This window comes from Cyprinodon tularosa, unplaced genomic scaffold (genome assembly GCF_016077235.1).
Source record: "Cyprinodon tularosa strain WSP-4 unplaced genomic scaffold, ASM1607723v1 ctg154, whole genome shotgun sequence".
Classification (NCBI taxonomy): Eukaryota; Metazoa; Chordata; class Actinopteri; order Cyprinodontiformes; family Cyprinodontidae; genus Cyprinodon; species Cyprinodon tularosa.
Window position 1 is genome coordinate 412,540 of NW_024038375.1, and position 17,078 is coordinate 429,617.

The 17,078-nt window shown below is 36.5% G+C and overlaps 1 protein-coding gene across 4 annotated transcripts in view; it reads left to right on the forward strand.

The window, feature by feature from the left end:
• erc2 (ELKS/RAB6-interacting/CAST family member 2) overlaps positions 1–17,078 on the forward strand; it is a 59,617-nt gene that overhangs the window by 23,563 nt on the left and 18,976 nt on the right. For 2 of the 4 annotated variants that reach the window (XM_038279858.1, XM_038279859.1), the window contains 8 exons: positions 1,390–1,557; positions 3,926–4,093; positions 6,551–6,688; positions 7,195–7,335; positions 7,551–7,691; positions 10,873–10,908; positions 13,780–13,985; positions 15,976–16,098. In XM_038279858.1, coding sequence (XP_038135786.1) covers positions 1,390–1,557; positions 3,926–4,093; positions 6,551–6,688; positions 7,195–7,335; positions 7,551–7,691; positions 10,873–10,908; positions 13,780–13,985; positions 15,976–16,098 — 1,121 coding nt within the window. The remainder of the gene's footprint in view (positions 1–1,389; positions 1,558–3,925; positions 4,094–6,550; positions 6,689–7,194; positions 7,336–7,550; positions 7,692–10,872; positions 10,909–13,779; positions 13,986–15,975; positions 16,099–17,078) is intronic. The other 2 variants (XM_038279861.1, XM_038279860.1) reach the window with 2 other exon arrangements.

Below are 17,078 nucleotides of genomic sequence, written 5' to 3' on the forward strand. Positions count from 1 at the left end.
ATTTTCTTTTCTTCAGTTGTCTGGCAGTTACTTAAAAATTTGTTTGTGTTTGCATTTTATACCCATGAGGAAAAACATTATACTCATGCACAAACATTATCATGCATTCAATTATTTGAATTTCTGTTCAATTATGTAAAAAAGTAAGTAAAAATTAGTAAAAAAAAAAAACTTCTACATTTATTCGTCCTTCCTTATTCTTTTATGGTTGCACAGGTCTATCTCCAAAAGTGAATGGGTGAAAACTTGGTTAGACACTTAGACACAATTCGCCACTCCATCAGAGCACAACACAGAGAGTAAAACAACAATATTTATTTATATTTATACACATAAGCAAACACACCCATTGACTGCTAAGGGTAACCTAAAGATACCAGTAAACCTTAAAGCAGCTTTTTTCGATTTTCGTAGGAAGACAGAGCACTGAGAGAGAAACCATGCACAGGCAGAAAACCAAAGTTTCTGTAATAGTATTCCAGAATTAGTTTCAAACCCAGGATTAGCATGTAATATAATGTAATTGTATTTTAGTTATTGGAATTAATTCATAAGGTATGTACAGTACAGGAAACTGAAAAACAATGAGGCATCAGGGGGAAACACACATGAGGAGCCAAGTAACAATGAGAAACTAGCAATGAGGAACTGCACAGGAGGTGTATATATGGGGTCAGAACAAAGTATGGGCTAATCAGCTGATAGGGAGCAGGTGTGAAAGAATTAACTAGAAGGGAGGTAGGGAAAAGCAGATTGGCACCAGGGGGCAACAGAGAGTAACTCAAAAAATTCAACACGGCTTAAATATAAGACAAAATGGAAAATAAACCAATGACCAACAAAACAGAATGGAAAAAATAACTGGAAACTAAAAAAGAAGTCTAAAATGGGAGAACCATAACAGGTATATGGTTGGCAAAAAATAAACAGTGGTAGAGGGCACCATTACACCTTTTTTCTTGCATGAACTGATCTAAACTCCAAAATGGTAAAGGGATTTAAATGACCACAGCCGGTCAACAGTAGCGTGTGCTTCAGTGTTTTTCTCAGAGGTTTCAAACTGTGTTTACAAAGAGCTCTATATAAAACACTACCAATAACAGAGGAGTTATAGTTGTGTTGCACTATTTTTAAACCTATTTTCATCAATCATGAATAGGAACAATGTATAATATATAACAAATGGAAGGGAGTGAGCTTAAAATGCATTTTTAATAAGAGAAAAAGTATGTTGATGAAGGTGGTGGTCCATTGAAAAGCTCACTGTTCAGCAAGGTTATGTTTTACACAGACACACACATACAGGCATTTTCCAGGTAAAAAGAATATATTGTTGATGTGTGGGGTCAGTCATAAAGTTAAGAGGTTGTTTATATGTGTATTGCACAGATTGACCAACTGAAGCAGGAGCTGTCAAAGAAAGAGTCAGAGCTGCTTGCTCTGCAGACCAAGCTAGAGACGCTCAATAACCAGAACTCGGACTGCAAACAACATATTGAGGTCCTCAAAGAGTCTCTCACTGCCAAAGAGCAACGTGCTGCCATCCTGCAAACAGAGGTAATTCAAAATATTATTTATGTGTTTTCCAACTAAAACTAAATTTCTCTTATTTAGGAAGGACATGATGGATTGCTTTTATTTTAGGTAATTGTTTTCTGAACAATGTTCAGAGAGAACAGTTGGTTTCAAAGTAAGAGGCAAAAGGTTTTTTTTCACTTTATTTCTCTACTGGGCTTGAAAAGTGTGACCTTGACCCAAGTCCTCCATTTGTTTTCCTCAAAGTTCCATCAATTAACAGTATTACTTTTATTTACTTATTAGTTTCAGGGAATGCATCATTAGTTTTAAAAATGTTTATAGTTTGGAGATGATGGTTAGTTTTTTTTTTATCCCAGTTTGAATCCTATATTAACACCAGAAGATCATGGTATGGGTTGCAGCATATGTATTTTTAACCAGAAAAGTAGATTAAAAAGAATTACAATGACAAGAACCTTCAATGTTCTTATATATGTTGCTTAAAATGTTTTTTTTTTTGTCCTGCAATACACTGTCCTTACTTCCCATTCTTGTTCCTAAATGGCCACTAAGTGTGTTTGATGAAATCTACCAATACACACAATCAGTGGTAACATGCACTGCAAAAACAACTTAGAAATTAGTAAAAATGTCTTAAATTAAGTGTATTTACCCTTAATTTGAGTAGGTAAATAAGATGTTTTTTAATGGAATGAGTATATTTCCACCTGAAATAAGATAATTGGATATCATGCACATGAAATAAGACAATACAATTGTTTTTTTCCTATTTAAATAGAAATGATCTTTTTCCATTGGCAGATTAGATATAATTTTTTTTGCAGTGTGAAGTAAATCACACCTTTTATCTTTCCATCATGCACAGCAAATATGATCAAGAATAAATTTGGGAATTGATAAGATTTTCACGATTCCAATTCCCTTATTGATTCTTTTAATTCGATTCCGTTTAATGAAAAGGCATTAGTCTACAATTTTGGGAAATAAACTAATCTCCGCCTGATTCAAATAAACAAGCGTCACCTTTCTCTGGCTCCCTGAACTGCGGAGCACCTTCGTAGCATGTTTCTTTACATCCATTGCAATAGCTAGAATCATGTAAGAATTCCAGGTACCAGTAGTTCTAATTAAACATGCTAACAATGAAGGGCTGGATTAACGAGAAAGACACACTCCTTTAATAACCCCAAAGAGAGGTGGGAAATTGGCTTATTTCCAGAAATGCCTTATGATTTTCTAGGAACAACATTAAGCACTGCCTCGAATCAATAAGAGAATTGTTAAGCGAGCTGCCAAACGGTGCAATGGAATTCGAACACACGGAACCGGTTCTGAACGATTCCCAGTTCCCTTCCCTAATCAAGAAATAAGGAAACATTTCTTAAATAAAATGTATTTACCCTTTATTTAAGTAGGTAAAAAGGATGATTTGCCAATCGAATTAGATTTTTTTAACTCTTAAAATAAGATAGTTAGATAATACACTCTTGAAGTAAGACCATACATTTTTTTTTCATATTTTAAATGTAAATTGTCTTCTTTCATTGGCAAAGTGCCTCACCTCCTCAATTCAAGAAAAATGATCATTTTTGCAGTGTGAGACATGTTAGTTGGAGCAGATGCTCAAAGGATTATATGGTAGCTTTCCTCAAAGGCGGTTGGTCAGAAGAGGGAAAACACACAATCTCACAACAGTTTGAACAGTGGCCAAACTGTGATGGACGGCCGATTCTGGTAGTTTCATGTCAGGTCATTATCTATCAAGTGTTGTGTAAGTAAGAAACAATGGTAGCCATCCAGGTCACATGTGTTCAAAGTTTGCTAAGACATGCTAAGAGTGCAAGATTGCCTTTGTGATCAACATGTAGATGCTGTAGAAGTTATTGCTGATTCTGAGAGGAAGATGTCAGAATAAACTGTGTATTTGAGTTAGTTGCATAGAGGGCTGTTGAGGGATCAGCACTTTATTAAGTGTCAACATGTTATTCCTATATAGCACATAAGAGTATATTGAATATTACTTGTCTTTGGGGGCTTTGTGAACAGCTGTTTTATTAAAATTAAATTTATTTTAAGTTACTCTTATTTTACCTCCAACCATTTGTTTTTTGCACCCTGTGACAAAGATTCAGATTGAAGAATGACAAGGCACCTTTTTTGTGCCTTCAACCAAAAAAACTTGGTAACTATTTTTTAACAAATGTTTGATTAAGCTACCCGACATTTGTCCCAAAAACATAAATCCAACATGGTTTAAAGAAAAAACCCAGCAGCTGTCTCAAGTGACTTTAAGGTGAAAGACCTCAGATTGTCCTTATGAGCACTGTTTGATAAAAGCAGTGGGACTGTCACGTTTGAACCTGTCTGTGATTGTGCCATTCTTCAGGTGGATGCTTTACGCCTGCGTCTGGAGGAAAAGGAATCCTTCCTGAATAAAAAAACTAAACAGCTGCAGGACCTGACCGAGGAGAAGGGAACTCTTGCTGGAGAGATCAGAGACATGAAGGACATGCTGGAGGTTAAGGAAAGGAAGATTAATGTCCTGCAGAAAAAGGTGAGAGGAGAGGAGAAAACCTCAAACAACAGTTGTGAAAGATGAGTGAGAAAAAACATAACTTGGTGCACTTGTTTTGATACCATTTTGCATATTTACAACATCTTGATGAAAACATTTGCAGGGAAGTTGCGACGACTGGATTTGTTGCACATTGCTATTCACAGTTCTGGAATACCCTGACCACCTAATAGAGACCCATACATTCACAAATGTTTGTAACAACAGTCTGCATGCCTAGGTGCTTGATTTGGCTATGAAGTGTTTGGAAAACCTACAATTTCAATGGGCAAGCTAGTACTTTTTTCAGTATAGTGTATGTTGGGAAAAGTACGTGGATGGTCTGGTGCCCTGCGGAACCGGTTTCAATCTTTCGACAGACATGGATTACAGAGATCCATATCATTTGGTAAATCTATTTCCAAGCAGGTAGAAAATTCTTTGAAAACTTCCTTTTGGGGCCATCCTCAATGTACTTTTATTTAAAGGTATTGTAGAGGATTTTCGCAAAGCTTTGAAAATACCTGCCCTCTCCACTTAAAAAAAAAAGCACAACTCATACACGCTCCGTTTAAAAGTTGTTGTTCTTATAGCTGCAACAAGCTTACGGTGCCCAATTGTCCACCCTAACCACTATATAGAGCGGGGACTATATAGTGGACTTTAAAGTGAACTTAGTTAACTTACTTTTCAAACAGATGATTACTGCTCTTTGTTCCCAGTTGGTCCACTGCGTGGTGCCAGCGCCATCTTTGTTATTAGTCACCGCTGTCGGGTAGTGACAGCCTATGGCGACAGCGGGTTGCTGTTACAACAAATAAACAGTACCACTTATTTAGATGATCCACCCAGAAATAAAAGATCATCCTCTTTACCTTTAACATATCTCCATAGCTTAGATTGTAAAATGATACAGCATGTGCTGAGAACACAACTGTACATCTCTGTCACTATATGACAGCAACTTTCAACAACCTTTCTCTTTATCCATATTGTCAATGAGTGCATGTGTCAACATTTCCTCCAACTTCAGTAACTATAATTGATGGGGCTAAGACCATATTTCCTGCTAAGAAAATGGTGATGTTTTGTATACAGATCTATACTTTAATGACCACATAAAGCCAGTTGATTCAGCTTATTGTTATTTTAAAAAGATGGAAAAAGAGTGTCTTGACCAACCCAAGGTATATATAGATCATCTTAAACTAGGTCTTGAATCACAGCATGGCTCCCTGTTCAGGCCATGACCAAATGTACAATTTTCCCGAGCATGGTAAATTATTGACTTGTTAAATTGGCAGTTAGATTTTCATTGAACTTTAAAAGGGTCCTATCCTTGCCTTTTAAATCCTGATTTTATTTATTTATTTTTTATTAGTAATTGTATTAAGCTCTCGTTTAACTGAAATGTAAATCTTTTTTTTTTTTTTTTTTTTTTTTCTTTAATATCCTGCAAAGCACTTTGGATGGCATTGTGTACAGTATGGGGAGCTGCATCAATAAATTTGCCTTTCCTAGGTCAACAAGAAAATGAAAGCTTTTCATTTTAAAGCCAAACAGGTTTGTCTCCTCGATTCCTAAATATTGCTAGCATTGTTTAACCTGACTTGATTAAACACTGTGGTAGCTATTTAAAAAAAGAAAAAAAATCTTCTACTTTCTGAGAGGATTTTGCAAATATCAAAAGTAGAGACTTTTCAATTTCTTGGAATAAATGATTTCTTAACGCCTCTATAGGGAACATAAACATGGAGGCTGTGGTTTTGATTAAAATATTAGAAGTTGAATTTAAAAAGCAAAAGGAAGATTGTTTATATCAATTCATGTGCTTCAAGCCTGAAATATATAAGTGGCCGACAGCCATCAACAGAAAGCTTAAACATACATAATTGCTTTAAGTAAAACATACCAGGAAATTAAGACATTTAGTTAAAGAACTTCAGAGAAAACAATCAAAAAATTGAGTAGTAGCAGTGGTAGTTTGTTTATTATTATACTGGCCATAGTTACTATATCATGACTAGATTATTTAAATTCCTTGAATAGAATTTAAAAAATGAAATAAAAATTCTATGTCAAAGGAAGGAAAAGGATAATTAGAATGTGTATAATTATCAAAACAACCTGGAAATAAACTAGCCAGCGGACAAGATATGGAGGCAAAGGCAAACAATACCAACTACAACATCATGCTGACATGAATGTTAGATGTAATCATAAACTTTTAGAGTTATAGGAAGCATTTTACACACTAGATGTGTCTAATGCATGATTTAATAACTGTTTTTAATAGTTAACATAGTAAGTATTTATTTAAGCCCCTTAACCAAAAATAGCTTGACTATGAGTGCACCGGTTATTTATTTTCCCTTTTTTGAATGTGTAGCTGAAATTTTATGCCATTCTTGGCCCAGCTTTTATATTATGTTTATTTTATTTTTTCTAATGAATCAGATTGAGAACCTGCAGGAGCAGCTGAGGGACAAAGACAAGCAGCTGGGAAACCTTAAGGACAGAATCAAGTCTCTGCAGACCGATTCCAGTAACACAGACACTGCCCTGGCCACCCTGGAGGAGGCACTCTCAGAAAAGGTAGAACACATTACAGGAGTCAAGTTGGACATATGTGACAAAAAAGGTCTGCAGGGTATCTGCAGGGCAGAGAATTGAACCATGATGACTGTGTGACACTATGCACTCGCAACACACATACAGTACATGTTTATTATTTTAATTGTATCTTTATGTCTCACTACATTATGTAAATGATCAATTTTCACAACAGTTAATGTTGGAAAAAAATCCCAATAAAATACCCTGAAGTAGGTTGCTATGCAGTGAAAATGTGCAGACATGTCCAAATGGGAAGAAGTGCTTTAAAAATACAAAATAACTAGATGATATTTTGAGGGAAATTGGCTGTTAAGATATTACTGATCATTTTTCATTCAGTTAATTTAACACACTTACAGGTGTACATCTCTTGCGAAAATGCTGCATGTCTTAATGGTTGAAATCAACAGTTTTTATGAAGTATATATATATATAGTAATTTTGTACTTGCATTTCTTTATTTATGATCTCTATGTTTTTGTTAGGAGAGAATTATTGAGCGATTAAAGGACCAAAGGGAGAGGGAAGACAGAGAGCGTCTGGAAGAAGTGGAGTCCTATAAGAAGGAAAACAAAGAGTTGAAGGAGAAGGTCAACAGCCTGCAGATAGAGCTCACAGAGAAGGAAGTAAGTGTGAGATTGTCTCTGCAAGGGGGTTGGGTTGGATCCAATTGTTTCTTTGTACAGCATCCAACACACCTCTTTGTAAGCACTGTAGTGCATCTACTGTGTGTCTCTTTCACCCACTGTCCTGTGATGCTGTGACATTTTTACACCTGCTGATGTGTACAAGGCAGCTGGATTTAAACATGTGAACATCTATGTTAATTCTCTACCTGCAGTCCAGTCTGATTGATCTCAAAGAGCATGCTTCATCACTGGCGTCTTCTGGACTTAAAAAGGACTCAAAGCTTAAGTCCCTGGAAATTGCCATTGAGCAGAAGAAAGAGGAGTGTAGTAAGTTGGAGACGCAGTTGCAAAAGGTAGGTATATATCCTCCTCTTAGTGTTTGATCACTTATCAACAAGTTTTTAAGAGATGGTTTTATTCTGTTAACAAAACCACTAGCTAAACATTTTTAGGTCACATTTAGACGTAAAGTCAGTTGTGCAGAAATTTTCAGTTTTGAGAGATGCAAGCACTATAAGCACAAATTAGAGCTTCACCATTTTCTGACTTACCTACATGTAAAACTTGAAGTTAAAGTAATCAGCTTAAGACTTAAGATGCATATGATGATAACATTTCGTTTCCTTTGAATTTTTGATTTTTGTTTTGCTATTTTGCACCATTTTGTCAAATTGCAACCACAAGCTATTTTGTTATTTTGTGTGATGAATTAACACGAAGTAGTGCATGACTCTGAAGTGGAATTTAAATAAGGATCCTCTATTAAGCCCATTCACTCTACCACTCCTTCATGAAGTTGTGCCTCCAATTGTCAAGAAACTTAGTATGTATTAAAGTTGCTAACATTAGTGAACCAACAGCATCATGATGACCAAGGACCACAGCAGACAGGTTAGGAAGAAAGAAGTGTGCAGGTCTAAAATAAAGCTAAACAGCTGACAAAGCAATGTTTAGTCCATCATCCACAAACCTACCATGACATGGGGTTCACCTCAACTAACAGACCGGACAGCGAGAGCCATAATTAGAGAAGTCAACAGGTATACTCTAGTATACATACTGCCCAGGAAATCAGAAACCGCTAAAAATATTTGCCTGATGCCCCGTCAGTTTTAAACCAATTCTGGTGACCAAACCATTGCTTTGTACCCCATGAACCCCAGGTTCAACAGTCATTTAGACTCTCCTCTCAAGTCGCCTGGCATAAGCCTTTCTGAGGAAGCTGACAGGTGTGATCCCCCTTGGAACATACCCTCCCACCACCCCAGTCTTCCAGTCCAAGGGCACTATCCCTGGCTGGCACACAGCCTGTCAGCCATGAAAGCTCAACATCTAGAGACTTTAGGTACTTTAGGTGAATATAATCCAAATCCAATCCCTTGCCAGTGAAACCTTTTCTTACCACCGTGGTGAGTTCAGCCTGGGCGATAAGCAAGTATGGCTCCGAGCATGCAGTTTCTGCTTCCGGCAGCTCATGCGGGTCAACTAAATTGAGGAGATCTTCAATTTAGTTCTTCCACTTCCCGACAATCCCCAGTCAAGGTCAGCAGCTCCCTGCTTCCATCAAAACATTTTTGCCAGAATCACTCTGAGGTAGGCCAAACTATAGTATTGTCTGATGTGCCATAATGGTACACTTGGCCCCATGGTACTTACTTGCTGCCTGTGGAGTCTCACAAGCTAGCCAAACGCAACAGTACTACTTTTTCAGTTTGACAAAATCCCTTTACGCTGGTGTCCACCACCTTGTTTGATGATTGCCACCACAAGAGTCACCGTAGAGCTTAAGGCCACTGCTACAGTCAGCCTGCTAAATAATAATGGCAAGTAACACAGTTAATTCGGACTTCATGTCCCCAGCCTAGGCTGGGATATTAAAGAAGCTCTCCTGTAGCTGATTAAATCCTTGACTGAAGGCTCCACCAATTGATTCCAGCTGGGGCTCCGTTCCTCCAGACATTCCCCTAAAGTTATCACTGTAGGGGCATGCTTTTTTCTCACATAGGGGTTGAATTCCCCCACCATAAAGATACAATACCCAAGAAGGGGCACTATCAAGCCCCCAAGACAAGGATGCTAAGAAGGCCCAGTACTCCATACCGCCGCTCATCCCCTAGGCCGAGACATCAGTCAGAGACATCTACCACATCTGAAGGCACAAGAAAGGGACCCTCTTATCCATTCGGGTGAACTTCATGCACGGCTGACCTAGGGGGAGACATAGATACCCACTCGTCTTCCACTTGTCTCCATTTCATTTGTAAAGGAAAAAAAAAGATTGTTTGTGTAACAAATATCCTAATAAAACTCAGTATGTCCTTACTTTGTCAACCATAAAACTTTGCACAGCATTGTCAGGGGTTTATCACATACATGTGAAAAAATGTGCAAAAATACATTTTTTGAAAGCTCTAAATAATAATAAAAAATCATAAGAAAAAGATGTTACAGTTTTTACCCTTCAAATAAACTACAAAATATTACCTTATTTATAATCTTTTTCCTGTTGCTTTATACAGAACCATACGACGGAGTATTAGGGCCACACATGAAGAGAAAAAATATTTTTGCCATGACGAGATTAAACTCGACATGTCGACTTTAAACTCGCCCTGTCGACTTTAAACTCGCCATTTCGAGAATAAAGTTGAAAAGACTGACATGTTCTCAAATTCAGAACTGCGAGCCTGGGTAAGCATAGGGAAAGACGTTACGTTATTATTGGTAGGCCACCGCTTCCTGTGATGATTATACAGTTGCAGCACGTCAAAGACTACCTTCACTCTTAAAACGCAGACTGCAGCTGTGGAGCGCGGTTGCTCTTTTCTCCAAACTTTGGAATGTCGAGATTGAAGTCGCCACGATATATCAACTTTATTCTCGAAATGGCGAGTTTAAAGTCGACAGGGCGAGTTTAAAGTCGACACGTAGAGATTAAACTCAACATGACATTTCAACTTTATTCTCGAAATGTTGAGTTTAATGTCGACATGTCGACTTTAAAGTTGACATGTCGAGTTTAATCTCGTCATGGCAAAAATATTTTTTCTCTTCATGTGTGGCCCTAATACTCCGTCGTAGAACCAAAATATGTTACTGTAGGTACTTTTTTATTTTATTTTATTTAGTTTTTGGAAAGTTGTGTAACTCAGAGCTTGTCCAAACAGAAACATTAATACATAAATCACATCTTTTAAGGATTGTGGCTGTTGTCACTTTTTATGATCTGTTGCAAGCTGCTCTACTTTGTTACAGTGTTTCACAGAATAAAGAATTCCTCTATATCCTTTGTCTCCATAATCCACTGACCATCCCAGAGTCTGCCTGTCTGCAGTTGTCTGTGTTTTGCTGCTGTTAACCTTTAACAACACGTTCAGTGCTGAAACTGTGTTGCTTTGCTATAAAACCTGTATTGTCTCATCCTACTGTAGCTAAATCTAAGCCTTAACAATTAACTCTCCTTGACCCCCTACCCCCACTCCTACCCCTCCTTTCTAATGTCCCTTCTTCATCCTCCCTCTGTTGGCAAAGTAGCAAGCTGAGCAGCTATTCAGTCACATGAACAATCCTGTAAGTTCCTGTCTTGAGGCCTGTGAGGCGCACATTGAAAGCATGAGGACACTGAGAAGTTATTTTAATGTCAGATGGTGATCATGGCGATTCTTACGCAGGCACTGCTTTTCCCCATCGGCATGCATGTTGCCCATTGCGCTGTCCAAATATTATGAACTTCAAACTGAAATAAGATTCCTGTGCATTGTCCTCTTACAGTGTTGTAAGTTTGTGTGTTTATGTGTAAAAACAGTGTGACACAGTGAGATTTTTTGTTCCTTTAATGAATCTTTATTGTAGCCAAAATTACCTCAAAACATCTATTAGGATTTATTCCACCACTTCATATTCAATCTTCTGTATTAGCATTAATTGTTAGGTAGAACTCATTTTTTTGCCTCTTTGATTGTTCCAGTAAACTTCAACATAATTCAAGTTAAAATGTTCTGCACTCTAAGGCTTTTAAGGTATTGTATATAAATGTATAGAACAGAATCAAAACCGCCTAATTAATTTTATTAAAAGAAATATAAATTAAATAATTTGAGTAATGAGACTTCTGATTTTTTTCACTTTGCTGCCCTCTCTGTTAATAATGGTTAAAAAAATGATTTTTTTTCCACCCCAGGTTACCCTTCTCTCTGCAGGATAAACATATATCCTCATAAAGATTTATTTCTCACAGTTCAAGTAATTTTAGATTTTTGAAATGTTGTAGTACTGTTAGGAATTCTAGAGTTTAGGTAGTTGGGGGTTTTCATGCACAAATTTACAAAATAATGAAATAACAAAAACCTGCTTTGCTTAAATGGCATGTTCACTTGTCTTTTCCGTTTTGTAAAATGAAAATAGGCCACTTCAGAAACTGATTATTTATATTATTGTTAATGGTTAATTATTAGAGGTTGTGTGGCACCAGAGACTTAGCATAAAACAGCTGTTTTCTTGAACGTGGGATTATGTTTTTTCCACATTAAATAATGCAATATTTAAAAAGAAAAGGTCAGACAATCTTTATTCTTAAATTTAAGGTTTTAATACTTAATACATACCTTTTAAAGCCCCCCTGTCTGTGATCTACAACTGTCTAGTGCTGTTCTAAATAAACAACAAATAACAGAAAGTGTGCTTTGATGTCTCCACTTTAACTACGTGATAACTAATACAGAAGGCGCAGTGACATTAAAATGACAAATATTATGAACCTCCATGACTTCAAGTGTCCTGTCAGATGATGACGTACAGAACATACATGGTTTGGTTTTTCTTATTGGTGCAAATACCTTACATTTATATCCTTCATGTGTTTAGTACCAAGCAACTTCTAATAGCTGCAGTCACCTACTGGTATGACTTTTGTGAAAAATGACAACCGATAAGTGTCACCTAGTGTAGGCTAATAGAAAAAACTAGGCATCTCCAAAGGGAAGACAAGACCAGGAGGACTGAAATAAACTATTTCTAACATAACGGTAAAATAAATTTCACCCTTGTGTTGAATTCACTTAATTTTTTAGCAGAAAGTCTCCAATCTCTGTTAGTTTTTGAAGCCCCGCTCTCTCATGAATTGTCTCCACCTGGCAAAAGCTGCGCTAGTAAAGACTTTTGTCTTCTCCCGGTTATTATGTCTTTTTCTTTTCGTAAATACTTTCTCTTTCTTCCCATTGGGAAATAGATGGCCCTCCATTTCAACCAAAAACAACAGGTAGAATGGAATGGAAATTATTATTATTTTAGATGAGCAAAACACCTCTCTTGAAATGTATTAAAAGAATAAAATAATTTAAAAAATTTTCGGTGTGCTAACTTTAGTTGTTATTACAATGATTCATGTATTATGAGTTATTGGTTCTTTAACCTGCTGTCCACCTTTGTGAGGATTAAAGTGTCATATTATAGAGGTATTAGTGGTCCTTAAGCTTATTCACTTTTTCCCAAAATAACAATATCAGCTCCAATTTTATCATGACTTTATAGACCAACATAAAGTAAGAAATAATAGAAGTGGTGTGTAACTGATACAGTACATTATTTCTTTTTTACAAATCACAACTGATAACTTTTGCATTCATTTCTGATCAGTCCTTGTTATGCTAATACTCATAAAGAAGATCTAGTGCAATGTTTTTTCAAAGCTCTTTTGACCCCACTTCTGTTTTAATCCTATTCTAATTTTGTTCCAACTGCTAAAAATGTTTCTAAAATCTTTTTGCTTCACTTTTTGCACTTTATATGGATAAATGCGAACACTGTTTCAGCTTTGTTGGGTTTGCATGATTTGTTGCATGTATTTATTGTTACCACGCTTTTGGTTTTCTCAGTGTGGTGCTGGTAGTGTTTGTACAAGGCGTGGGTGGAGATCACTGCTGTGTTTTGGCAGATGGCTCTGTAAAACTTTGTACCATATGTGGGTATGATTCTGTACTAAGGGGGATGAGAACCTTTGTAGTAAATCAAATGCAAAACTGAATTTGACTAGTGATGAGGCTGTTCACTTTAGCCAAAATGAAGCCTTGATTTTGATTATGTGTGATTAATTTTTTACAGATTTTATCTGGGATGTTGTTTTTGATAATGTAGTGACCTAAGAAAAACACATGCACTGTCCTGCATGCTGCATATTAACCAAATAGGAGAGGACTGGGAGTGTCAGAGGAACATACAGATAAAGCTAAATAATAGCTAATGAGCCAGCACTAGTAATGTTAGCCTGGCTCAATTTGTTTACTCCATTCAGAGTTACAATGTATTCCCAAAGAGATTGAGATTGAGATAGATCTACCACAAGAACTTTAAGCAAAGTGAAATGTCATGATGTGCTCTCTATGGCTCGTTTGGCACATTAATATGAACTGACTCTATGTATCTGTCGTTGGCACATGAATGCAGAAGGCTCATGAGGTAGACCACCAGCACTCAGGCTCCCGAGGAAATCCGGAGTATGTGGACCGTGTAAAGCTGCTGGAAAAGGAAGTGAGCTACTACAAAGATGAGGCAGGCAAGGCTCAGTCAGAGGTGGAGAGGCTGCTGGACATACTGCGAGAGGTGGAGACAGAGAAAAACGACAAGGACAAAAAGATTGCTGAGCTGGAAAGGTGAGTCATTTTCCGAATGAAGAAATAAAAATGCATTTTCTGTAAAAAAATCTTATTGACTATGTATCAAGAAAATTTAGCACTCATCACAGATGGCTTAAAACACCACTGTATAACTTTTGGCCAAAGTATTAGCTGACTTTGGATATATAATAAATAATTTTCTAGTCAGCATACAGCGCTTGGCACGAATTGATGCTCTGTGAGAGCTGCCCTTCTCAAAACCTCCCCTATGTAACTAGAAAGAGTCTAATCCATTTTTTCACTGGAAAATGTATTTTATTAGAATTAGTATTTTTCTACATTAAATTTTAAGATCGATTATAGAGGAAGTTATCCTTCTAAGTATGATAGTAGCCTGTGGCCTCTGCTTTAATCAAACAAACAGTGCTGTCCATGGTGCTGTGACTGAACCTTAACACCAGCAACATAATGCTATGTAAAAAAGAGTTTCCCTGCCAAAAACCAAGAGCACACATTTTCAGTTTGAGAGCAGGACTTACTCTACTTGCACTCAAAACTTGTAATGCTCACATTCAAAACGTCTGCTTTTTCTCAAACATATTTTCTCCTCCATCAAATATTTGTTTATGCTCTCAGATCTAATACCTCTTGCACACATATTTTCTCCCCTTGTTTCCTTCCTTCTTCCCGTGCATAAACCAGTCTCGACTCAAGTCTGAGATATGCTCCCAAACGCGTCGGCTCTGAATGAGGCTTTGTTCTTACAAGGCAGTCCCAAATGTGGCCTTTGCTAAACCTGGAAATTACACGTCCAGCAATCATAGTGGTGAAATGTTACACCGTGTTGCTCTAATAATTATTTTTAATTATAAACTTACAGTATTCACCAAAACCATAGTATGTCTTTATTTAAATAGTTATGTGTTGTCGTTTTCTACATTATTTTTATTTTTCTACTTATCTTTTTTTATATATACACGGCTGTTAGTTCTGTTCACTCTTCCTCCTCAAACTTTTGTTTTTGCATAATGTTTTGTGTTTCACATCCTTGCTACAATTCTTATTCTCAACTTATTACTTGTCACGCAGAGGAGTTTGTTTTTACTGGTCCTGTATGTTTTTATAATCCCATCATAGCCTATTTAGTTCCTCTCCTTTTACATTCCAGCCATTTGCTCAAGGATAACAATTACACTGCAAACATTTCTCATCAAATGTGTTTAATATTAATTTGAGTAGGTTAATATAATATACAGATAGATTAATTATTTCTATTATGACATTAAGGTAATTAGATAATATGGAATTGAAATGAGACAATCCAACAGTTTTTTTTTTTTATTTTAAATGTAAATTGTCTTGTTCCATTGTGTGTGATACATTTACTAATTTTGAAAAAAAGCCTGTTTAGGCTTTGAGTGGCCATTTACCTATCAGCACCAGTCAAGCATAAAATGGGTAGATATTGCCACCAGTTGATTTTTACTGTGGAATTTAAGTGGAATGGTTTAATTCATTTTTTGAAAAAAATTCAATGTCTTCCTGTCATAAAATGTACAAACTGTGATTTAATCCCTTTCAATAAATATTTTTTTTTGGTCTTGTTCTACAGTAATTCCAGGCATATCTTGTTTTAGTTTAGTCCAAGAAGTGGATCAGCTTCAGAAATATTTAAATGTACCTTTCTCTTGCACTGGACAAACGTTCCTCTTATCTTATGGCATATATCATTTAGTTTAGATGTTAAGCTAGTTCTTATATATAATGACCAGTACCCATTGAGTCAACTTTTGCAAAGTTTAATCAATCTAATTGACTGAGATTTCTTGTCCTTTTTTACCATCCTTACCCACTTTTCTCATCCTGTATTCCCTCTGTCTTTCATTCCCTTCTTTACTCCACCACTGGTCAACCTTTACCTCTTTTAATTTCCTCTTTATTTTTTCTCAAATTTTATTCTGTATTTTCAACATCTCCTTCTTCTCCTTTGCAACTATGCCCCCCTTGTTGAATAATTCTTTAAAAGCCCCCCATCCACTGCCCCACGCCACACCCCTCGTTCTGGTAGCAGAGGGCCCCCTGACCCGCTCCCCTCTGTGTCTGCTGCCCCTCAGCAGATAGGGGGCATGGTGTGGGATTTCCTGGGAAAGTGAGTGCTCTGCCCTGGCACTTAAGCTGAACTCGGCTGCCTGATTTAAGATCTTGGACTGCAACTGCTGCAACTGCATCTGGTTTCACCCATGTGCCTGTTTCTGCCTGTTTTCCATAGGATACACATATTTGTGTATTATAGTTTTTGCTTATAGTTTACATTTTCTCTATTAGATCTGATACTGTGTATCCTTTTTGTTTTCTTTTTTCTCATTGACCCTCTATAATTGCTCTATAAATCATTTTATCTGCTTGGGTGTTACAGAGCATGTGTTTGTTTGAGGTGTGCATGATATATAAAATGGTTCTTGTTTGTTTCCATAATTTATCTATCACTAACCATGCATTTTCCCGTGGAAACGTAAGAGGCTGTCTCTAATCTATTCTTAGTTTCCCCTTAAGGAACTTGTATTTTTCTAGATATTTTTTAATCTTTGGAAAGGTCGATCTTGATCAATTGCTCTTCAAGCATTAAGTGGTCATTAACGTTTTTGCTTTTCCATTAACTGCAGTTACTTTTTGATAATTTCAGTTCCAGATTCACAAGATAATCAGAAACAAACCTGAATCTTCTGAATCTGTCTGGCTTCTTGCAAAGTTCCTAAGGATCCAGTTTAAGATTAAATATTTACACAGTTGTCTTATAATGTCTTCTTATGTGGAGACACAACTCCAGTTCTTTCATTGAGATTAAGGCCTATTTTATGCCTGCAGTTTTTAAAGGTCAGAGTTCAGTCAGGCCTGAGGAGAGTTCCTCTGCCTCACCCAATCATACTCCTCTTTTTTTATTTAATTGTATTTTGGTGAGCAGTAAAAAAATACTTTTTATTTTCATTTCATATTCATATATATTCATAGAAACTATCATCTTATTAAAAAGGGAATGAGTTTTTAGAATTATAGATTTTACAACATTTCCAGTATTTGTGGCTTTGATCTGGTTATTGGAATCGTTAAATATACCAGATGTGATACATA